General features: G+C 40.6%; 2 protein-coding genes and 1 long non-coding RNA gene across 3 annotated transcripts in view; 1 reads left to right on the top strand and 2 right to left on the bottom strand.

Annotated features, from left to right (window-relative positions):
* The first annotated feature begins 3,229 nt into the window (after nt 1–3,229).
* The window catches only part of LOC143121953 (uncharacterized), a 227,219-nt gene continuing 205,088 nt past the window's right edge, over nt 3,230–25,360 (top strand). The window contains exon 1 of the long non-coding RNA XR_012986563.1: nt 3,230–3,311. This is a non-coding gene — a long non-coding RNA (uncharacterized LOC143121953). The remainder of the gene's footprint in view (nt 3,312–25,360) is intronic.
* LOC143122234 (olfactory receptor 52A5-like) lies at nt 13,486–14,385 on the bottom strand. The gene has a single exon (XM_076283092.1). The coding sequence runs from the start codon at nt 14,383–14,385 to the stop codon at nt 13,486–13,488; it is 900 nt and encodes a 299-aa protein (XP_076139207.1).
* On the bottom strand, nt 19,833–20,732 carry LOC143122233 (olfactory receptor 52L1-like). Its single transcript, XM_076283091.1, has one exon. The coding sequence runs from the start codon at nt 20,730–20,732 to the stop codon at nt 19,833–19,835; it is 900 nt and encodes a 299-aa protein (XP_076139206.1).

Below are 25,360 nucleotides of genomic sequence, written 5' to 3'. Positions count from 1 at the left end.
TTTCTCTCCCTTCTCCTCTTCGATCGCTTTATTTAGGCCTTTTGGACAGTGTCCCTGTTTTTAGCCAGTTTTCCATGTTTGCGCAGCCTTCTACCTAGCTATACTTCCACGAAACTAACACGCCAGATATTCTGGCTGCCCGCAGGAAATCACGTGCATTGTGGGTATAGCTTATTTATTAATGAAAACATAATCTATTATAGAGTTTACAAATGATTTCATTTAATTTCACGTTTCCATATCATTATAACCCGATTCAAAATTATTTATTATTTCTGAATTAATTCGATTATTAATTAATTAAACCTGTCTGACATTGCCCTTTTCATCTCGCGTACCCCCTAGTGGCAGCTCGCGTAATAATTTAATGATAATTTCCATACTATATAAGTTCACACAGGAGCGTCACTCACTACTACCCTCTTTAAAAGCCGATTGGGAATTTGACTTAGGTGAAAGCATTACTGACGATATGTGGCTCTCTATCCTGCAAAGGGTACATGGTTCATCAATATGTGCAAGGCATAGCCTAATGCAATGTAAAATTCTACACTGCTCACACTGGACCAACCTAAAACTTTCAAGACACTTCCCAGACATTAGTCCTGTCTGCAGTCGATGTAATTCATCCCCTGCTACTCATGCCCACATGTTCTGGGCTTTCAGCAAACTTAAAGGAACACGCCACCCAAAATCAGTAGTAATATATGTTCTTACCTTAACTTTAACGAGTTGAGTCATACCTCTCCCGCGCCGGTAGGTGCACTCAAATGCTCTGTCGCGCGGCGCGAATGTGTTAGCATGTTGCTATGCTAGCGGGCTCTGCCGTGGCCGTAGAGAGAGGAACATAGCAGTAATCAAACACCTCCACATTTTCCCTACTTAAATACAGTTGCACGAGTAGTTGATAAAAATGTGAACGTCACACAACATGAAACGTGGCGATTTTCCAAGCGAATAAACAGGAGAACTACAATGTGTGGCGCAATAGCACTTGGGAGTACTTCGACCTAGCGTGGTAATATTATTAACACCTAATTGTAGATCCTATCCACCACAGAGTTTAGAATCCATGCTGGATCGACCCTCAGCCTCTCCCTCCCCTCTGAGCGAGAGAGAGGCACACACACTAGAGATGCGCTGATGGGCTATTATTTCAACCATAACTGCATAGCAAAACTTATCATCCATCAGCCATCCATCAGCACCAAAGTTTGTTGACCAATTTTCAAAACCGCATGCACCCGCCCACCATCCGTTGGTTGTTTTAGGCTATATGGGTGATGCAGCGCTGCTGACGTGAGGCTAGAAAGCCCTTGCCTGTTCTAGAAAGACTGATCTAATGCAGCAAATATATTAAAAGGCTAAAGTCGTACATTGGCTATAGGCCTATCCCCAGAATATCAGCAGCAAACTCAGTCTCTGTCGCGCAAAACAGTCTCCAAATAAAACGCACATCGGCCTGTTGCCTATTCTGCCAGCTTGTGACAATATATCGTCCAAAATGCTTGATTGCATTGCATTCTCCACATTTTTAGCTAAATTTTCATAACACATCAGCATTTTTGTTCAGTGAATCTTTTGTAAATTGCTTTACAATTACTGTCGGGCCCTTGTCAGCAGACTTCGGCTTGCCTCTTGCCACTAGTCACTCCTTGTCTTCCGATGTCATTTCTGAGTCATCTACAGTTTACACACATTCACCTCCCTAAATAGAACCAACTTGACGTTGACTTCAACCTGTGTTATATCCTAGATGAGACTGCCTGGGTTATTTTGTTTAGATATTAGCCTATATATAAAACACATAATTGTAGCCTACCATTCAGGGAATAGGCATTTAAAAGAGAGACAGAGAGTGATATGACTCAGAAATGACATCGGGCGATGGCAGTGCGAGATGTTCAGAATGTAAGAGCTAAAACTTCTACAAACTCAATAACATCCACAGCGGAAAAAGAAGGTAAGAAAAATAGTCGGAAAACTTTGTGTGAGGCAAGCAAGCAAGTTTGGCGGTTGTTACTAAAAATGTGAACATGCACGTTGCACTGTTGTGCGGTGGACTTTCAGAATGAATGGAGTCGGAGTTTCTTTAATATCGAGGCGTCATATTTGTCCGATGGCCTGCTATAAAATGAATTGCGATGTCTGTCTGAAAAAGACGCGCTCGTGCAGTCAAAATGAATGGGAGTCTTCAGAACAGGCTCAACCTGACATAACAGTGTGTAAAGTAGCCTATAATGTGAATGACTTGTTATTTTATCAAGGATTTCAATCTTTTTTCAAAAAATAAAGTACAATAGGCATTAATTAGTAGGCCAGGAGCATGCTGAAATTATGTGGCAAATTGCGTTTTTTATTACAATGATAAAATTGTAAAAGGACGTGACCGAAGCTGAGGCAAGCCAGGCAATAGGCCTATAGGCCCGACGGTAATTGTAAAGCAATTTACAAAAGATTCACTGAACAAAAATGCTGATGTGGTACATGAAAATGTAGCTAAAAATGTGGAGAATGCAATGCAATCAAGCATTTTGGACGATATATTGTCACAAGCTGGCAGAATAGGCAACAGGCCGATGTGCGTTTTATTTGGAGACTGTTTTGCGCGACAGAGACTGAGTTTGCTGCTGATATTCTGGGGATAGGCCTAGCCAATGTACGACTTTTAAAATATTTGCTGCATTAGATCAGTCTTTCTAGAACAGGCAAGGGCTTTCTAGCCTCACGTCAGCAGCGCTGCATCACCCATATAGCCTAAAACAACCAACGGATGGTGGGCGGGTGCATGCGGTTTTGAAAATTGGTCAACAAACTTTGGTGCTGATGGATGGCTGATGGATGATAAGTTTTGCTATGCAGTTATGGTTGAAATAATAGCCCATCAGCGCATCTCTAGTGTGTGTGCCTCTCTCTCGCTCAGAGGGGAGGGAGAGGCTGAGGGTCGATCCAGCATGGATTCTAAACTCTGTGGTGGATAGGATCTACAATTAGGTGTTAATAGTATTACCACGCTAGGTCGAAGTACTCCCAAGTGCTATTGCGCCACACATTGTAGTTCTCCTGTTTATTCGCTTGGAAAATCGCCACGTTTCATGTTGTGTGACGTACACATTTTTATCAACTACTCGTGCAACTGTATTTAAGTAGGGAAAATGTGGAGGTGTTTGATTACTGCTATGTTCCTCTCTCTACGGCCACGGCAGAGCCCGCTAGCATAGCAACATGCTAACACATTCGCGCCGCGCGACAGAGCGTTTGAGTGCACCTACCGGCGCGGGAGAGGTATGACTCAACTCGTGAAAGTTAAGGTAAGAACATATATTACTACTGATTTTGGGTGGCGTGTTCCTTTAACGACTTTTGGTCTTTGATTTTTGAAACTCTTTCAGAATGCATAGGTGTGGAGACAACCGTCAGTCCTTGCCCACTCATGGCCATTTTTGGTGCTTCCCCAGATCATCTTAAATTGTCAAAAACAAAGTCAGATTGCATTGCTTTTGTGACTTTTATTGCCAGACGTTTAATCTTACTCAAGTTGAAAGATTCCCACCCTCCCACGTTTACACACTGGATTAAAGATGTGTTCTATTTTCTTAAACTAGAAAAAATAAAACACTCATTAAGAGGCTCTGTGAAGAGATTCTTTGATTTATGGAACCCATTTATCATTCATGTCAGAGATAAAAATCCAGCTACCTGCAATGTAAAATATTTCTATGCATGCCTATTGCTCAATGCCTACATTTCTAAGCACGCCTACTGCTAAATTTCAGCTCTGTAGTAACTCTCATTCTATGTACTTGCCTAGTCTTGTTCTGTCTTGTCCTCTTTTATTTATTTATTTGTATTTTATTTATTGTCCTTTTCTTTGGGGGAGGGGGGTGGCCATTATGTTGGCCTTACTTTTATTGTATATGTTATGTCTATGTTATATTGATCTTATTACAACTACACAAATTGTACATGTATTCAGGTTTTGCACCTACGTCATAATGTCATGTGACCGTTTGTTTACAACTAGAGTGGTAGGCAAGAATGGTAGGCAAGGCACTGCAGAGAGTGGTAGGCAAGCCTACAACAGTCGGGTTGCATAGGCTACACATAGTTACAAATAGCTTCAAAATTGAAATTTTAATATCAAATATTGACCGGGATGCCGACCACTTGTGTAGGCCCTAACAGTTGGTTTTACAATAAGAAGCAAAAAGGCGACGAACGACCGTTTAGCCTACCTATCCTCGTGGTTGTGGAGGATGATCGTTAGCAGCTGTGAAGTCTTTTATTTTCAAGATGGTGTAGGCTAGCCTACTGTCTACGAAGATGTAGGCTAAAATACAACTATCTACAGTCATCCAAAAATGAATTGCCAGAGATAGGCTATGAAGGGGAAAAGTGCAGCATTTTAAACATGGCAAGATTATTTTTACCGGAACAGTTTGTTCTAATTTGTCTCGTGAAATTCGTGCTTGTGGACATCAATCATCTATCTTCTGTCCTTCTATTTCAAGTTATCATGAGTGTCATTTGATTATATAATCACAAAATAAACTAGAAAATGTAATTTCGAGGAAATTACCAGTGTATGAAAATATAAACATACTGTATATTAACATAAAATGCCAAACAAACTTTTATTTGGAAACAGTTGGCAGGAGTCATAGTTGATAACAACTGACAGTTGAAATGGCTGAACAGTTAAATAGTTGATTTTGTGTCAACTTTCAGAGGGAAGACATGTTCCTTTCTGGCCAAATTTCACAGCTTCTAAGAAAGTCTATCGTCTTCGTGTAAACCGAGTTTTGAACAGAGAAAAAAAGTTAGGCTACCATAGGCTGCCGGTTCTCCCATAACGTTATCGATACAGATCAATGCACCAAATCAGGGCGATTTTAGCGAAATAACGTTCCTGTGACAGGCTATCAAATATTGAACAATGGGATAACGTTTCATCATCACCTTTATTGATGCCTGAAATGTTGACATTGCTGAAATACAGAGATGTAGCCTACTGAGAGGCAGCTGCAGACAACGATGTTCAATGAGTTCAACTTGTCCCTTGCCTACCAGGTGGATGTAAACAAAGCTATAGAACCTAGAATACGTCACATGAAAAACGTTAATACTGTGCTGTATAATCTTTTGAAAATCCCAATAAAATAAATAAATAAATAAAACAAGATTTTGAAATGGCTTGCATAGTTTGTATAGTCTATTAATGTGTTGTATACTGTTAAATACTGTACAAGCCTAAAATTGTGGTCCATTTGTGGAAAAACACTTAAGCTAAAACGAACTGAATATGAGCTGCTAGGTGACATTTTAAACGAAACGCCCACACACGACTGGGAGGCAGCGCGACACCATGCGTATGTCATGTCGTCCTAGTGGATCAGCGCCGTCACACACTACGCACACCCACCAACCAGAAGTGGCACAGTCAAGGAGGATGACGAGAATATAAAAGTCAAATAACAGAAATGCAGATTTTACAATTGGGCAGTTGCATTGGATCATATTTTGATTACGATTGCAACAAATGAGCAGCCCTAAATGGGACACTACAGCTTACCACATTGGGAAAGAGCCCTCTCCACGACACAGGTTGTTGGAGGCAATGGCTGAAAGAATCCAGCTATTTTTGCATCCCTGTTGTGGAACACGTGGTTTCGGTGTATATTGACATCACACTCAGCGCAGAGGAATGGGTGTGGTCGGCAGTCACGACAACGGACAGCAGCTGGACATTTGCCACACTGTTGGCAAATCCGATTTGCCGCATTTTGTTTTGCCACCATAGTATTCACCAGCTGGGGTCTCTCTTTCTCCCACCTCTTTGAGAGGAGACTTTTTCGAGTAGACCAGTCTGAGGAAGCTCGTGGTGGTGCTGGTGCTGTTTCCTGATCATCCAAGTCATCACCCTGTGAGTGGTTTAGTTCCTCAAGGAAAGACTATTAAAATAGTACATACTATTTAAAAACAAAATAAAAGTATGCAACATGCTGTCTGTTAATCTCTGTGAACATGGTCTGTTATTCTGTCGCAAATACATGGAATTTACATTCTAATTATTAGAATTTACAAGCATAATGAACTAACAAAGAAGAACAATGAACTAGACAAAATAAATAACATACCGAGGACAGTAGTTGGCCATCTCATTGCTGCTGTCCAACATCCTAGCTGCTGCCCCAGTCTTACGACTGTAACTGTGACTAGCTGTAGCAGAAAATAAAACCCAAATCAACCTTTACAGCATTACAATTCCATCTATTTTAAGCTCATTTTATTCCACACAATGATACAAACTTTTATTAGCCCAATTTCATTGTCTATACTGCTTTGGATGAATATGTAATAAAAACCTCATATCTTATACCAGACCCATGGCTGATTCATGTATTCAATCCCAAGCGGTAAAACAATCTACAATCTCCGTTTTAGATCTACGTGAAAAACTGCAGGAGTTCTCCTTTAAGTAATATGACTGAAAAAAGAAAACTGACCCATTTGGTTTCGGGATGATCTTGGTCTGCCATAGACAACATTTCCATCACTGTCCCTCTTCAGCCACCTGACAGGTTGATGACTGGTGGATGGTGGAGCCACCTGGACCTGTTGATGGCTGGTGGATAGTCCTGCCTCCCGTTCTACCTCCATCTTACTAATGAAACCCTCCATGGTCTGGAGTTCACCACTGACTATAGAATGGTCAACAGGCTCTTAAAAGTGCCTTTGTTTTTGTTTTGCAGGGAAGCTGAAGTTTTGAAGTAAATGATGAAGGTACTAGGGGACCTGTTGAGAGAAGGGAAATCATATGAATTCAGCTTTTTGAAGATCATGCTACATACTACTACATAAATACTGAATAACTAAAAGGTTTAATAATTTGACAAAATGCTGTTTTTGTTTGCCCATATGCTTTGGGATGTGGTGGGGAGGTCTGTGGGTGAATATTAGGCCAGAATACTGTATTACAATACAATATCTCCACTAGGTATGGACTAATCTTGACATTCATGGCTGAGATTGATACCAAACGCTCAAAATGCCAGTTTGGCTGATAACCAGTTATTTTCATGTTTTCATTAGCAGTTATAAGTTACATTGACTAGCATGTAAATGTGCACACAACAGGGGGCAAAGAGCAACTACACAAAACCACACGCAGACGTACATTTGGCTACAGCTGACACTTGTGGTATGTCTCATTATGCCTACCCATCACATTGCTAAACACTTAATTTGCATTAGCTAACTAGGCCTATTAGCAAACGACTTATTAGCTGGTCTTCTGTGTAGCAAACTGCACATTTCATTTGTTGCAACAACCGGTTATTATATGTCGTTAATTTGGTCTCTGTCCAATGAAAGTAATACATTTATATGTCACTTAAACTTTGCAAACAAACACAACTACAACTTCTTCACATAATTAGGTCATCCTTTATATGTAAATGTGCAACATTTTCTCATTCAGGTTAGCATATAGTAGGCCTACTTACCGATTGGAGTTGAGAAGCACAATGACCTTGGGATCGTCGTCACACTTATTTATACAGTCAATAGTCGCATAACGTGACGGCATCATCTTTGATGGACATTTATTTCCTTCGATTTCCTTTCGTCTATATCTGACGATGAGGGATTAACATGAATGTCTATCTGATGGACCCCCACGTCGAAAAACAACGCAGAAGGTACACCTTTCTCGTTGGAATTTGACGCCAAGGACCCTTGACCATGCCTCAGACCTTTGACGAGTAGGGAGTGAGACTGTGTTGCAACAGGTGAAACTAAGTGAAATGGTGTGGGTTATGAAGGATTGTGCAGAACTTGCCACCACGAAAACTCAGAGAAGGTACATTAACATTTTGGTAATATGCTAACGTTCTTGCATCTTTTTAGAGTCAATGTATCATTGAACAACCTGATGAAGGAACACATAAAGTTAGCTAGTTGGTTTAATGTTAGCCACTTGTAAATTAGCCTACATCACTGGCTGTGCAACTTGTCTAAAAGCTAACGTTAGACAATTTAACGTTGCTACAGTAGCTTACTTTGCCTTATACAGCTTTAGTCTGTATGTTTTGAATGGTGTTAAGCCATGCTGTAGCCAAAATGCACTGAATTTTAAAATGTCTTTGGTTAGGCTATTAGGCTATGTCAGTCAAGATGATGAAGCTAACGTTATTGCCACTGGTTTAACTGGTTACAGCTCAATGCCACCGAAAAGAAGCCAGCAGCTTCTTAAAAAATTGGAAGACTACCATCAGATCAAATTGCTGAACAAGGCTGGACAAACAGCGGACCAAAATGGTATGTATAATTTCCCCCACAATATGTTCTTACTTTTGTTTAACCGTTAAATTACAGCATATTGTAACAGCCCAGACAGCACATTCGGTCTTACCGACGTCGGCAATTGGAGGGCACCAGCGGCAAAGTGTAGGAAGGGTTTTTTCCCTCTGCACGCCAAATACAACTTGTCAGTTTAGGTGGGTAAACCATCGGCGGGATGAGTCTACAGCGCTCCAACATGCATGCGCACTCCGTAGATCGGCGGAGGAACGGTGAGGAACCATTTTGCCGATCCCGCTTTTTTTTTTTTTTTTCCAAAAGTGCTGCTGGCTGCCTAGATACGCAACCGTTGGTCCACATCAAGCGACAAGCTGGCAGGGTAAGCGCGAAGGTATGTTGAGCTTGTGAAAAATCCGTATGCCACAATTGATATGATATGATATGATATATGTGGTAGAATGCATAGACTAATCCGGTGTAGGCTAACTTTTTGGAGATAGTAAGCTTAACATTAATGGTTAGCTAACGTTACACAAGATGTTTCTCAAGCTATCTGGTTAGCACTACGTTAGCTGCTAACTTACATACTGTATATATCTATGGCTAACTTAGAGGATAACACACAAGTAAACTCATTGTAGAAGTGTTTTTAATCAGATATTGTATTCTTCCACTTCGCTGGCCATTGCAGGGACAGTCATAGCAGAGGTGAAGTTCGGCCGTTCTTTTGAATCTGATGGACCAGAGGTTACATATTTGGCATTTACGTTTAATTTAAACTAAAGCAGAACTTCAGGCGTAACTCTAGCCAAAATGCATCCTAGGGTGTTTTTGTGAATGTAGCACTAGTATCTACCTGAATCAAACTGTCGTTTAAAACCATAATTATGTACGAAGCGCCACTTTTAAGCTTCTCTGAGTTGTCGTTTTCGGATGAGATGGTCTTTTGAATGCACTACTATTTTGATACATGATCGTGTCAAAATCGCTATTTTTAAAACACTAGGAAGGCAGACACAACTTGAAACTTTGATCGAAGTATCAGCAGTGTCTCTACACATGAACTCGAGCAATGAAAACATGTTCGTGTACACATAGTTTACTAAAAAGTAAGGGTTTGGACTTCGATCAAAGTTTCATGTTGTCCATGCCCGTCTTGATGCAAGTGTTGTAAACATATCCCAATCGAGAGTCACCAGACTCTATTCACTTTGTAAATGTGTTTGGATTTTTCCAGGCTAATCATCATGCACAATAGAGTCTGAAAATTATGTCTGTGTACTCTGCCCCAATTACAGGAAATATCTCAGTCACAAATTTCAGTTCACCACAAAACATTACCTGAAGTATAACGTTAATAGTACAGCGGGTAACCATGAAAATTGTGCACTTTTTGAAAGAAACATGAAACTTCTACCATAGTTAGGTAGGTTATTACATGAGGTTTATTTTCAGATTTGGATGGAAGTCAAATTTGACCTCTGAGGCCCGGGAGAGGTCAAATCCAAGATGGCCACCAATAATATTCAAAAGTGCCTCACGTTGGAACCAAACACAGTAGAAAAACACTTAAGGTGTCATTTCCCACTAACTTTTGGGTGCCCATTCTGTATCTGATAACTTTGAAACCACCAGAGTTCAAGAAAATGCATTTATGTAAAGGTCAAGGTAAACAAAACATCAAAATATTCATTTTTTATGTATCCCAATTAATTTCTTTGTTGTCGCTGTATTATTCAATTATTAGTTGTTATTTCATGAGATGTGTGGCTAAATTCATTTCTTCACAGCACAGAATTATCCACAGGGGACCCCACTAGACCATTTTCACAGACCACCTGCAATACCACCGCTGGTTAAAAAAACCCTGCTTTAGAGAGTTGTTGCTACAGGCCACAGTACGCACAATGTAGAGAGCACTTCAACTGACATATTCTAACAGGTAAACATATTGACTATGAACAAACAATATTATTACATAATTACATAATATTATTCATGTTGCAAATTAATTTAACCATAGCCAGGAAGGAGTTTTCCTTGGTAGTTAGCTTTTGAGTTAAAAATCATGGACATTGATCAAAATAATTATCCTAGCTAAACTAGAAGATAGTCTGGAACATTTATGTGAGCTGAAGCTAGTTTAATGATTGAACAGAGTATATTGTAGATATGTCAGCTTGGTAATGTGAAATTTGTTATGGCTGAAATAGGTAATGTTAACAGAGTAGCCTAGTTAAAGGGACACCAGGCAACGTTTTTGTGTTAATTACTCATCTTCGTAAGTTGGTATATGGTTAAATGACTCGTTACAGGGCGAGTGAAGACTCTCTCGCCCGCCCCTATTGCCTGTAGGAAGAATATCCCGCTTGCAAGTTCAGTGTATCCTACCCGCCGACCGAAGCAGGCAGGCTAACGAAACGCTAGAGATTGTTGAAAACGTCTGTATGGCAGAGCCGGCGAAGAAGCAACGAAAACCCTTGACAGAAGACGCAAAGAAAAGGAAAAGAGCTTCAGACCGAGCGAGGGGGAGTTTCGTAGAGAAAAGGCAGCAGGCTTGCCTGGTGTCCCTTTAAATAGCCGGTCAACCGGGCTTGAACACATTTGTAGCTAGCATGTTAATATAAGGCTGTGTCTTTAATTACTACTTAATTAATTACTTCTTACTGTTAAGACTATCAATTGGGAGATTGTTAGGGCAGGTTTTGTGGTGGACTGATGCTCAATGTTTGTACCATCAAGTACCATGTTGATGAAGGCCAAGAGAGATCCTAGCACAGCCCTCTGCTGGCAGTTTTCTTTGAATGACCCGTCAAAAGAGAAAGATGAATTAAGGATCTCTTTGCGCACTACTTGTGCTGCTTGCATTAAGTGCATGGCATCACTGTCAGTTTGACAGACTATCATGAGAGCTGGTCCAATGTCCTTCTCAAAACACAGGAGTGTGTCTCTTCCGTGTGAATGTGCCCTCAGATGTGGAAGCTCAGAAAGCAGTCGTTCTTTCAGTCTGGTCGCGTGAATCCGTTCACCTACAGTAAGACCAAGTTGTTCCTCACATTTCTGTCAGTGTTGTAGGTGCATGCATTATGGAAACCTGAATAACCTGCAGCAGGCTCATTGCAAAAGGAGCAAGTAGGTTCTGTGGACGGTGAATGGCTGTTGGCAGTTTGCGTGTGTATAGACACAAAGAGACACAAGGCTAAGTGGCACAAGAGATGTCAGCTAAAACTCAACAAAAAAGCATTTGATGAGCTAAGTCGGGAAAGTAACTACAGCACAACAACAAAATACCTTGACTGTACACACGAGATCTGCCCCCAGCCATTCACCGTCCACAAAACCTACTTGCTTCCTTTGCAATGAGCCTGCTGCAGGTTCTTCAGGTTTCTATAATGCATCAAGCTACAACATTTGACAGTGAGGAATTGTGCCTTTCCATTGAGGCCAAGTACCATCACCACTGTCTGTCTTCATTGTACAACAGAGCCAGGCAGACTGCATCTAAACGAAATGATGGAGATGATTCTTGTCTACATGGCATAGCCTTTGCACAGTTAGTGGCATATCTAGAAGACATGAACAGTGATGAGAACAGTGCCCATTTCTTCAAATTGACAGACATCGCTCAGTTGTACAAGACTAGGCTGGAACAACTTGGTCTTACTTTAGGTGAACGGATTGACGCCACCAGACTGAAAGAACGACTGCTTTCTGAGCTTCCACATCTGAGGGCACATTCACACGGAAGAGACACACTCCTGAGTTTTGAGAAGGACATTGGACCAGCTCTCATGATAGTCTGTCAAACTGACAGTGATGCCATGCACTTAATGCGAGCAGCACAAGTAGTGCACAAAGAGATCCTTAATTCATCTTTCTCTTTTGACGGGTCATTCAAAGAAAACTGCCAGCAGAGGGCTGTGCCACCATCTCTCTTGGCCTTTATCAACATGGTACTTGATGGAACAAACATTGAGCATCAGTCCACCACAAAACCTGCCCTAACAATCTCCCAATTGATAGTCTTTAACAGTAAGAAGTAATTAATTAGTAGTAATTAAAGACAGCCTTATATTAACATGCTAGCTACAAATGTGTTCAAGCCCGGTTGACCGGCTTTTTAACTAGAATACTCTGTTAACATTACCTATTTCAGCCATAACAAATTTCACATTACCAAGCTGACATATCTACAATATACTCTGTTCAATCATTAAACTAGCTTCAGCTCACATAAATGTTCCAGACTGTCTTCTAGTTTAGCTAGGATAATTATTTTGACGAATGTCCATGATGTTTACCTCAAAAGCTAACTACCAAGGAAAACTCCTTCCTGGCTATGGTTAAATTAATTTGCAACATGAATAATATTATGTAATTATGTAATAATATTGTTTGTTCATAGTCAATATGTTTACCTGTTAGAATATGTCGATTGAAGTGCTCTCTACATTGTGCGTACTGTGGCCTGTAGCAACAACTCTCTAAAGCAGGGTTTTTTTAACCAGCGGTGGTATGGCAGGTGGTCTGTGAAAATGGTCTAGGGGGGTCATCTGTGGATAATGCTGTGCTGTGAAGAAATGAAATTAGCCACACATCTCATGAAATAACTGAATAATACAGGGACAACAAAGAAATGAATTGGGGTACATAGGGTACATAAAAAAGGAATATTTTGATGTTTTGTTTACCTTGACCTTTACATAAATGCATTTTCTTGAACTCTGGTGGTTTCAAAGTTATCAGATACAGAATGGGCACCCAAATGTTAGTGGGAAATGACACCTTAAGTGTTTTTCTACTGTATTTGGTTCCAACGTGAGGCACTTTTGAATATTGTTGGCGGCCATCTTGGATTTGACCTCTCCCGGGCCTCAGAGGTCAAATTTGACTTCCCTCCAAATCTGAAAATAAACCTTATGGTATAACCTAACTATGGTAGAAGTTTCATGTTTCTTTCAAAAAGTGCACAATTCCCCTTGATTTGAGGGCTTAACCGCTGTACTATAAGCCTAAATGGTATTTTCTTTTCACAATGTGTGGACAAATAAATATATTTTCAAATCAGAAGATGAGCTTGAATTCAATATCATTAGTCATAGGCAGCTGCAATTTGTTACATAGTCTGTTTTAAACTGGCTGTCACACAGAAAGAAAATACTGATGGAGCAAATTTGAGAACATTCAAAAATTGCAAAAAACTGATTTTCTCCTGAGCCTTGAGAAACTTTGTCTAATTTCCTGTGTTTTTATGCCATATATGATTGGTTGCAAGAATGGAGGAATAAGAAGATAATTAATTGAGATTATAATGTTGGCCTCTCCTGGTAAGTGAGGATTGAAACGGTTATAAAAGACTGAAAACAGTGAAACCAGTGAGAAATTCATGAAAATAATTATGTGTGGAGAGCAGGTTTCAAATGTTTTCTTCCTTGCATTCTCTGAAGCTTTCAAGCTTAACAATATAATTTTAGCATATGACAATAAAATGAGAACAATTGGCAAGGCTGCAAAAACTATAATGCTAATTATACCATATAAGTTGCTAACTCGACTTTGAATAGTGTGACTATCATCACATGATAAGCTGGTAATGGCTAAATTATCACAATATATTTTACGAACTTTGTATCTGCACAAAGTGAGTTGAGAAGATAGACATATTAGGCTAAGCACTGCAGCTGTAGGGCTGAAGTTTGCAACAAACAACAGCTGCTGTACTTTCTGTGGGGTCATGATGGTATGGTACTGCAAAGGCTTAAATATGGACACAAATCTGTCATAAGCCATCACTGTCAACATGGAGTAGTTACAAGCTCCATAGATTAAAATGATAGACGCTTGGATGAGACATCCTTCATATGAGATCAGAGGGGTGTTTGTCAATAATATATTCATAACCATTGGCCAAACAGCAGTACTTCCTATCAGCCCATTAAAGATTAAACTAAATACAAATATATACATAGGCTTGTGTAGGGATGTATCTAGGAAAATCAACAGCATGAGAGTAACATTGGCTAATACAGTGGCAAAGTATAACAAGATAACAATAGCAAGTAATACATATCTGGGTGACCCCATGCCCAGATAAACTGTCAAAGTTAAAGTATCCCTGGTGGAGGATTCATTCATATCTGAATATGGCATCTGAAAGACATAACACACAACACACACACAACCCAATTAAAAGTCCATTTTACCCACACTGTTAGACTGGCAATTTTGGACATTTAGATAAGATATAATCATGTATCAAGGTTTGTTATAATGAAAATGTTGTGTAATTTTATAATCTCACAATAATGATCTCTTGTGTAGTCAATGTTCCATCTACCTGTGAAGTAATGCACAGACCAGCACAGTTACTGGTGATGACCTCTCGCCGAGAGCCTCACTGCTCAGTTCCCCTCCTTTATATTATTGCACTTTGTCTTGTGTATAGTAAAGTAGAAGTTCCCCTGTGTACAGATCCACTCTGCATTACGTTAGAGTAAACTCCTGGACAAAAGATATTATGTCATGCCTGTCTTAAAGGCACCCTTTTAAGAGTTTTTTTTTAACCTTAACATAACGTATGGAAGCATATTTGTAGCAAAATTCAAATGGGTATATACAGAAATTCTTAAGTTGAATTTAATACCTTTTAATACCTTTTTTAATACCTTCACAATATTTTTTAATACCAACACGACTTCGAGCTGCAACTAGCGGCAACCTTTCGAAAATTCAGTGTTGGGGGAAACTATAAAATATATAAACAATTCAAATCAAGTATCTATTATTACAGTTACTGGATACTTTGTTCCTTTTTTGCTTCAATAAAAACACTGGCCTATACACAATTATTTGTTATTTAATCCTAACCCAAGATAAAAAGTTATTTCATTGTTATGTGTAGGAAGAGCACACACCACTTCTCCAGCACTACACTCTTTCTTTCACTATCATTCTATCTCAATCAAGACAAAATGACAAATGAAAATCAGAAAAGGTTTACTGGGCTTTTTTCCAAATAGGCCCACGACCATACGCAGAATACACACACACAAACACACACACCCTTGCTGTCTCATATACTTTGCCAGTCAAGGTATCACATTCAAAAATAGGTGGTCACATTTTACAAAAATACTAATTATTGATTGGGTGCTGCTGGAAAATGTGGGCCCCATGTGATAAAATACTTTTGGGCCTGCATGCTCCCCGTGACGAAAATTTTGAAAAATAACCCCTTAAATGATGACTTCTGGGAATTTTGTGGAAACTAATTGATATATTGACTTAAAAATATATTATATTATAATATATTGGTAGCATATTACAATACAGCCTATAAAAACCTACACAGGTTGTTATATTCAACTAATTTTAAGCAAGTCTATTGGGACTTTAATCTCATCACATAGCCTACTACATCAAGGGAGTAAGCCTATAGCTCCTGAGCAAGCTTTGAATAATGTAAAGGTCACACCTGTTGACATTTACTGAGGGTAGAAAATGTTAAATCTTATAGCCTAAACCTTATCTTATAGCCTAAACAAAGCAACACTGTCAGACCTATGTTTAACCTCTATTCTGTAGTCAAGGCAGGGGTAGGTCATTGCAAATAACCCCTTATAACATGTGTTTGAATGAAAAGGCCTTCTGCCTTTATGGGGAGTTTTAATTTGAAAAGGGGTTATTGTGATACTGTATGTAGGCCTAGTTTAGGCTATGTCTCTTACAGCCTGTGTCATTGAAAATGCGATGGCGCAAATTATTACTTTTTTGGATGACAATGACAGCTGGTAGCGTAGACATACTGATAGCTTCAATGACGCATTTATGTGGAGAGACAGTATGTGGAGAGAAGAGCTATGGCATTCACCATTCTATAGTCTACACCCACGGTTGTCAAACTGGGGTACGCGTACCCACAGGGGTACGTGGACTGATTTCAGGGGGTACGCGAAAAAAGATCGAAGTCATATGCCTTTTCAAACGTTTTCTCTATCCCACGTTGGGAACTTAACTTCCGCATTTGCACTGCACATTAAAAACTTATTTTCTCCGCATAAACAAAATATTCGAGAGTGGAGACAGAGAGGGTAAATTAGTGAACGTGCTTGCAAATTCAAACATGCGCTCTTCCTCCAAGAAGAGGCGACTCGGAGCTCAAACACGCGACAACACTTTACCTCGGGAAAGCCACCTTGCCTCGCTGTGAAACAGTACAGCCTTTTGGTCAGCTCCCATCTCCTCTCGAAGTGCGGAGAATAGACACGCTTTTAAGGGCCGGGTCTTGATGAAATTCACCACTCTCACAACCTCGACCTGTTTTTCACGTCAGTTCGCGCCCCACCTGGCATGTCTCCGCGACCCACAGTTTGAGAAACGCTGACTAATGAACATTTCTTGACGAAGCTGGCCTATCTTAGCGATATATTTGGAAAGCTTAATGAGTTAAATCTCCAGTTACAAGGCAAAGACAAGCACCTAGCAGATAAGATCACTGCATTCAACAAGACGATTGTGTGTGAGATTAGGTGCAGATCTATTTAAAATCATTATATTCAGCACATTTGTAGGCCTATCATATGTTGACTATTGATGAGATTTGTATCATATGTTTATGATCCTATTCACTATTCTCGTCAAAATTTATAAAAATAAATATTAATAAAACAATTAAAAAAAAACTTGTTAACAATTGGTGGTGTTGGGGGTACTCCGGAAGATCATAATGTCTCAGGGGGTACATGCCTGTTAAAAGTTTGGGAACCACTGGTCTACACAAAATCTAGGCTTGCCCACCTTACGAGGAATGATGACAATTGGAACAGCATAGGGTGAAGTAGAGGGTTCTATGTCATTCTCCAGCATGTCTTGGACTAGTTCCTTGACAGTGGCTTGTTTTACTGGAGAGAGCCGGTAGGGTTTTTGTTGTATTGGTATTTCATGCATCAGGATAATTTTGTGTTGGAGCACAGTGGTTCATCCCAGCTTCCTTATACCTAATCTCATCAGTCTCACACTTCATCATGGTTTTTCTTTTTTTCCTCTTTTTTGCACTTCCACCCCCCCCACACACACACACCATTACACCATACCCACCCAAACACACACACCAAGCCCCGCCCTCACAGTCATAAACTGAACACAAACACACGCACGAACATGTGCACATAGTCAAGAGCGAACACATGCTCACACTCAGGAGCAAACACATGCGCACACACACAAATAGAATCACATACTCTCTCACACACACACACACAGGTACACCCCCCCCCCCCCCCACACACACACACACACCATTATAACATAGCCCGCCCACCAAACACACATCATACCCCTTCCCCACACACAATTAATAGATATGTTTTATTACTACTATTTAATTTATTGAGCTGTCTCTTGAGCACAATACATTTCATTACTGATAAATCCTTTTATGAGTACATGACATTAACCTTGAACTTGAAATGATTCCACTCAACTTTGCCTTGCTCTGTTTGTGTTTACTTTATGCTAGACTGTTTGGGTAGCGTTCTGCCTCTGGGCGCACATATAGCACCCAGTTTCTGCAATAGTGACACTACACTGACCTAAACCTTCTGCGTAGTTAGCCGCCACAATTGGCTACATTGTACTGTTGATATTTTAGACATTGTCAATTATTTGTGGTGCAGCCGTGGCCTACTGGTTAATGCTTTGGGCTTGTAACCGAAAGGTTGCCGATTCGATCCCCGACCCAATAGGAAAAATGTGGGTGGAGGAAGTGGTTGAGCACGGCTCTCCCATGCCCACATCCACGGCTGAAGTGGCCTAACCTCTCACTGCTCTGCAGCAGCCTGCCTCTATGGGAATTTAACATAGCGGTATGTATACATATGGCCCCAGTATTTTAAGGAAGAACATTTATTTATTTACCAACATTATTCATTCACAAATATAATTGGTGTCCTTAAAGGTTGGAGTTTTCCTCATTGTTTTTAATTAGGCATTAAGATCAATTTCCAAAAGATACTTTTTTTATTCCTCTTTTTAGTCAACTTTAGCATGTGTATGTACAGGGTATGTAAACTTATGAGCACAAATGTATAGAAGTATATCCCCTTGATCTATATTATTGTTTTAGGAGGTTTAACTCAATTTCACCAACATCACATCTGTTTTCTTTTAGAAGTAATCATAGCCTTGTGAAGCTGCAATCCATGAACCCCATATTCCATCCCATGGGCAACACTACTGAATCACTGTGCCACTGAAGGTTTCACCTTGAATCCTCCTTGTTTGCACCTGCTCTTTTATATTCCTCTTCTTCAAATCTGTATATCAAAAGGGGATGCCTCTCTATGCAATGATCCTTAGAGGATAATCGTCATTGTTGCAGGTGAGGCAGCCAGAAAACAAAAATGCTCAACAAGGGCTCTGCAACATTGCAGCCAATAAGCCTACTGTCACAAGCCTGTGCAAGTCATAGAACAACAAAGCAGGGTCTCAGTTTTATGCATAATAGGTATACCAATATATCCAACGACAATCAACTCAGTTGGTAAAAACAATTCCTTTCGAAACATTTTCAGTTTTAACAAAGTTGGATGGTCTCACTGGCAGTTAAACTGTGTTGAAAGGTATGGGAACTGCACAGCCCCGTGACTACAGTGCTCTACAGAGAGTGGTATGTTCTGCCGAACGCACCATCATAGCACCTCTCCCTACCCTGCAGGATGTATTTACAAAGAGATTACGAACAAGGGCCCAAAATATTTTAAAGGACATTAGACACCCTGACCCTGGACTGTTAAAACCACCGAGGCCAGGCAGGTGTCCCTGTTCTCACATGGCTAAAACAGAGAGACTGAGGTCTTTTTATACCTCAAGCCATCTGCATCCTAGATATTGGAATTAGTGGCCATCATCATGTAGCCTGGCCCGCCCACCTAGATATTCTTTCAGGGAGATACAGTCTGGAACACTATAGTTCATAACTGTTTCCCTCAAGCAAGAAAAATGTCAGGCCAATCAGTGACGAGAGGGGAAGACAAAACCGAAACTTATTGTGATAAAGAGAAGCAGCAACATGCAGACATGTACAGCAAAGGTAGACCCACATACATTGTTTTCTGACTGTTGATGCTGTTTATTGTCAGTTTGTAAAGTTTAGGCAAAGTAGGAAGTAACGTTAGGAATCTCTGATCAATGTGATTGGTAAGGCTGGACCAATGATTTCAAAGTTAGTGCCCGTCCCGATGCAAGTGTTTCTCTCTGAAAATGACATCTGTGTACTCTGCCACGTTTCAGGGAATCTCTCAGTCACAAATTTCAGTTCACCATAAAACATTACCTGAAGTATAACATTAACCCTCATTGGTATTTACTTTTCACAATGTGTGGACAAATAAATACGTTTTCAAATCAGAAGATACGCTTGGATTCAATATCATTAGTCATATAGGCAGCTGCAATTTGTTACATAGTCTGTTTTAAACTGGCTGTCACACAGAAAGAAAATACCGATGCAGCAAATGAGAACAAGCTGACATTCAAATATTGCAAAAAACTGATTTTCTCCTGAATCTTGAAAAACTTTGTCTAATTTCCTGTGTTTTTATGCCATATATGATTGGTTGCAAGAAGGGGGGAATAAGAAGATAATTAATTGAGATGATAATGTTGGCCTCTCCTGGTAAGTGAGGATTGAAACGGTTATAAATGAGTGAAAACAGTGAAACCAGTGAGAAATTCATGAAAATAATTATGTGTGGAGAGCAGGTTTCAAATGTTTTCTTCCTTGCATTCTCTGAAGCTTTCAAGCTTAACAATATAATTTTAGCATATGACAATAAAATGACAACCATTGGCAGGGCTGCAAAAACTATAGTGTTAATTATACCATGTAAGTTGCTAACTCGACTTTGAATAGTGTGACTATCATCACATGATAAGCTGGTAATGGCTAAATTATCACAATATATTTTACGCACTTTGTATCTGCACAGAGTGAGTTGAGAAGATAGACATATTAGGCTAAGCACTGCAGCTGTAGGGCTGAAGTTTGCAACAAACAACAGCTGCTTTACTTTCTGTGGGGTCATGATGGTATGGTACTGCAAAGGCTTAAATATGGACACAAATCTGTCATAAGCCATCACTGTCAACATGGTGTAGTTACAAGTTCCATAGATTAAAATGAAAAAAGCTTGGATGAGACATCCTTCATATGAGATCAGAGGGGTGTTTGTCAATAATATATTCATAACCATTGGCCAAACAGCAGTACTTCCTATCAGCCCATTAAAGATTAAACTAAATACAAATATATACATAGGCTTGTGTAGGGATGTATCTAGGAAAATCAACAGCATCAGAGTAACATTGGCTAATACAGTGGCAAGGTATATCAAGATAACAACAGTAAGTAATACATATCTGGGTGACCCCATGCCCAAATAAACTGTCAAAGTTAAAGTATCCCTGGTGGAGGATTCATTCATATCTGAATATGACATCTGAAAGACATAACACACACAACACACGCAAAACCCATTTAAAAGTCCATTTTACCCACACTGTTAGACTGGCAATTAAGCATTAAGATAAGATCTAATCATGTATCAAGGTTTGTTATAGTGATAATGTTATAATCTCACAATAATGACCTCTTGTGTAGTCAGCATTCCATCTAACTGTGGAGTAAATCACAGACCAGCACAGTTACTGGTGATGACCTCTCGCTGAGAGCCTCACTGCTCAGTTCCCCTCCTTTATATTATTGCACTTTGTCTTGTGTATAGTAAAGCAGAAGTTCCTCTGTGTACAGATCAACTCTGCATTACGTTAGACTCTAGACTCTATTTTGGCTGCCGTGGCCCCCAGGGGTTAAATCCTCTCTATTTACCAATTGTGCTGTCCTGTATAATTTTCCAACAGGCCCATCCTAAACTTTTCTTTCAAAACACATCTTACTTTTATTTTTTTCATGATTGAATTGAAATAAACAAATAATTACACATCAAAGGATACTTGGTGTGTTAAGTACCCAACGTCTTATTACAGGCAGTGCTGCATGGAAGGCACTAGGATTAGGTGCTTTGAAGGCAGCGGTCGCATCGCAACCCTGAAATCGACGGTGGGGGCTTAAAACACCATTGAGCACATAATAGACACTACTAAAACAGCTTAAAAAATATTTAGGCGGCTTATGTTTTCTTTTAAATCTGGACCTATCACAACAATGTCTGTTAATCCTGCGCAATCTCGTCACACAAGACATTAATTTGGATGTGCTTTCAGTGTTTCTACAGCATGCAGAAAGGAGCAGGCAAAGAGAAGAAATGTTTTATAGTCTCTTTGAGGTGATGGACATGAAGATGGTTTTCCAAATGTTCAGTTTCCTAGAAGCTCTAGCAGTTCTAACTTTACCTATAACCTCTTTTACGTTGATCATGTATTTTCCAGTATTAAAGGGGAACTTGGCAACTATTTCAACGTAATAAACCCGTTTAGAAATTATTTGGATGGTTAAATGACCTGTTTCGGTGAAAATGGTGAGTTTTTCCACCGCCCCCATTGACAGTGCCCCTAGCGTCCCCAGGCGGAAAACCAACCTTGCAACATTGAGACTACCGTCCCGGAAAGAGAAGTGAGATACAAGAAACTTTGTGTTTCTTACCTTGTAACATCCACATTGTCATCTGAACTTATGCTAACCGTTTTGCTAGCTTGTAAACAAATCCATGTGCTTTATCTTTACCTAAATCCACAGTTTGAAATAGCATAATGCACAATTTCTCCAGCAGAGGGGGAAATCCTGCCAAGTTTCCCTTTAAGAGAACAGAAACTGCTAATAAAAAATACAATGCTCTGAACTAGCTCTGTCTGTTGACATTTAAAAGAGATCTTATAGCAACTCTTAACTACGATGAAATCATTAAAGCTACATTGTGTAATTTCTTCTCCCATCTAGTGGTGAGATGGTATATTGCAACAGACCCCACCCCCCAACCCAACGGCGATTTACGAGCTACGGAAGCCGCACCATAAATGTCCTAGCTGAGGTTACAAGTCATACACGAGTATTCCTTCTCGTAATGAGGTTATTTTTGAAAAATTGAGTACATTGATTTTAGTAATTTAGTCTGTGAAACTATAGCTCATATACTTCATGCAAAATGAATAATGTCGTTATAGATTTCTTATTTAGGCTTCTATTCAGCGAGCAACTTATCAGTGCTAATAATATTCAACAATACTAAACAAGATATGTAGGTCAAGATAACGCTAACATGGTCTTATATCGGTACAAAGAGTCAGAGATCATCAGGTGATTCAATGTTAGGGGTTTCCCAGCAACCAGGAGATCATTTCATGCATAGTTAACATGTTATACTATATAATAGTTGTAAAATCATGAAGTAGTATTTTAAACACATCCACCTACAATGATTTACCAAGTAACATAATTTTATAGTATTGTAACGTCGGCGCACAAGACATTGCGTAGCGTTCTCCCACGCAGGGCATGCTGGGATGCGGGAGCGAACATTTGGGGTTTATGTCTGTATTTCTCCTTAGTTTTGAGTGTAATGTTAGCGTCTTTATTGTAATATGTTTCCCTTTTAGTTCTCCCTCGTGTGTGATCCTCTTTGTGTGGGGGGCTGCATCCACCCCTGTATGTGTAGCGTCTACTTCATGATTTTAGTAGTGTAGTAGTGTACTTGACCTGCCCCGTGTGTATTGTGTTCTGTGTCTGTGTCCCTGCCCTCGATCCTAAATAAAGCTTACATTGAACAAAGCTCTTGTGTCCTGAAACCTGAAAACGTTACAGTGGCGTTACAAGTGAAAGCAATGGAGGCCTCTGTTGTGGGAGCGTTCGGCGGAGCTGCCCCCGTCCCGGGAGTTATCGGGGGCTGTTCGAGCTCCCGCCGCAACCAGTCCTTGTAAGGGCTCCAAGACGGCGCACCAAGGCTCGCCGGAGGAGGGAGAGGAGACGGGGTGCGGTGATTAAAGCTGCGCACCAAGGCTCGCCGGAGGAGGGAGAGAAGACGAGGCGCGGTGATTAAAGCTGCGCACCAAGGCTCGCCGGAGGAGGGAGCGAAGACGAGGCGCGGTGATTAAAGCTTGGCTCCGCTCAGCACAGGAGACCCCGGGCGACCTCTGCACTGGAGAAGAGCAACTGCTGGAGCTGTGCGACCTGGAGGAGTTCGAGCCGGCGACGGACGAGTGCGGAGAACTTAGCGACAGGGAGGACGGCAGCAGTGCGGGAGCCGCGCGGCCAGCAACGCCAGTCGGGGAGGGCCCTGAGCGCCTGCCCCGCAGGGGGAACACGTCCGTGAGTTGGCGGCTCACCTCCGGCCCTCCTCGGCGGCCCGGCTACTGGTCTGCCCGAGACGGGGCCCTTTTGTCGCCGGAGAGTTAGAGGCGGCAAAGCGGAGCGGAAGCCTGGGCGGACGCGCCTGGTTCGCGCCATATTGGAATCGGGAGGAGTGCGCTGAGTTTTGGGTGGGAAAGAGGGTGGGGGCCCTCTAGTGTGTGACTGTTTTTGTGTGGGTTGTGACTTTTGGGTGCGTGTGAGAGGCACCGTGCTGTGTGGGCGCCTGTTCTAGTTGGCCTGTTGGCCGGCGCCTTCAAAAAAAAAAAAAAAAGTGTGTGTGTTGTGTTCTGTGTCTGTGTCCCTGCCCTCGATCCTAAATAAAACTTGCATTGAACGAAGCTCAACCTGAAAACGTTACAGTATTTTGGATCACAGTTATATTCACATATTGATGTTTGTAGCTGTATCTGACATTTCCAGTACATTGGTTACCTTTTGCTTTAAAAGTACCAGCTAGTGTTTGTAACTATGTTTGCTTGTTATGAAATACTAATGTTGTTATTCATGATTACACAAATGATTAACTCCTCCTTCCGTCAGTTTCCATAAAAGATCAGGATTCAGGAGAGGTGGTCGTCAGTGGTCGTCAGGGCAATGTGCTACAGGTCGCTGACGAAAAAAGAGAAACCTCACAGCTTGAGTGTATGGTGATGCTAGATATGAATAAGATAAGATAAGATATGATAATGTAAGACGATAAGATAATGTAAGAAGATAACATAATGTGATAAGATAAGGTAAGATAAGAGTTCGCTTATCAGCCAAATAACCCAGCGTTTTTGATGTTCCTGGGGATTAGCAATGTTAACTGTAGTGCTACATGTTTACTGTACCTTAGCAGCTAGCTGCTACAGGTTTACTGTGCATTGCTTGTCCCCACTGGGTTTTTGCTTGAATTAGTTATTATGTTAGCAGGTGGGGAATGAGCTAGGGTAAAGTTTAGTGAATTGATGATGGTGACTAGAAAATAGTGACTAATGTAAGAGCAAGCAGGTTAAAAGGTAAGTTCGCCTAGCTGGTCCCCACTGGGTGAAGGTTTTCTTGCTCATTGTTTTGATACTTCAATTAAGCTACAGTCTGGAGTGAAAGGTACTACTACTGAAATACAAGTGGAAAATTCTATGACATAATATTCAGCACATTAGTCCATATAGCTTAGAACACTATCTTAGAATATTATCTTATCTCCTAACTTCAAAATGTTAGACAGAGAATTCAACATCAGGAGTGGTCTGCTGGTCTAAAGAAATGAGTCACAATAGTCCGGTGGACAGCCCATAGAGCCCCATTGTGGACCCGGAAATGTTGAGTACACCAAAGTTTTATGATGGAAATATATAGTATGGGTTCCCAGCATGCAGAAACTGCCGGATGCTAATTTGCATATGTTGGGCAATTAGCTGCTTGGCCAAAATGGACAATGTTCGTATGTTTTTAGGGGTTACTGGAGATGCTGACTCCATATCTGACATTTTCAAGATTCAAAATCACTATTTAAACTTGGTTTGGTCACATTTTACTCTCATTAAGCTTTTTTTTGGTACAATTTAGACAGATTTTTGGAGGATAGGGCTGTAGCGATATACAGTAGGGCTGTAACGATACACCAACCTAACAATTTGATTCGTATCACGATTTTTGGCCCACGGTTTGATACGAACCTCGATTTTTCTTTTTTTGGAAGGGGGGGGGGGGGGC

Source organism: Alosa pseudoharengus, unplaced genomic scaffold (assembly GCF_046254945.1).
Source record: "Alosa pseudoharengus isolate Yale_2024_CS ecotype anadromous, Long Island Sound unplaced genomic scaffold, YU_APseudo_1.1 YU_APseudo_1.1_scf_13, whole genome shotgun sequence".
NCBI classification, from domain to species: Eukaryota; Metazoa; Chordata; class Actinopteri; order Clupeiformes; family Clupeidae; genus Alosa; species Alosa pseudoharengus.
Note: the sequence above shows the minus strand (reverse complement) of the source record. Positions and strands in the feature narration are given on the sequence as shown.

Coding starts and splice junctions, on each gene's coding strand:
- LOC143122234 (XM_076283092.1), bottom strand. CDS start 14,385: ATGGGGTCACCCAGATATGTATTACTTGCTATTGTTATCTTGTTATAC.
- LOC143122233 (XM_076283091.1), bottom strand. CDS start 20,732: ATGGGGTCACCCAGATATGTATTACTTACTGTTGTTATCTTGATATAC.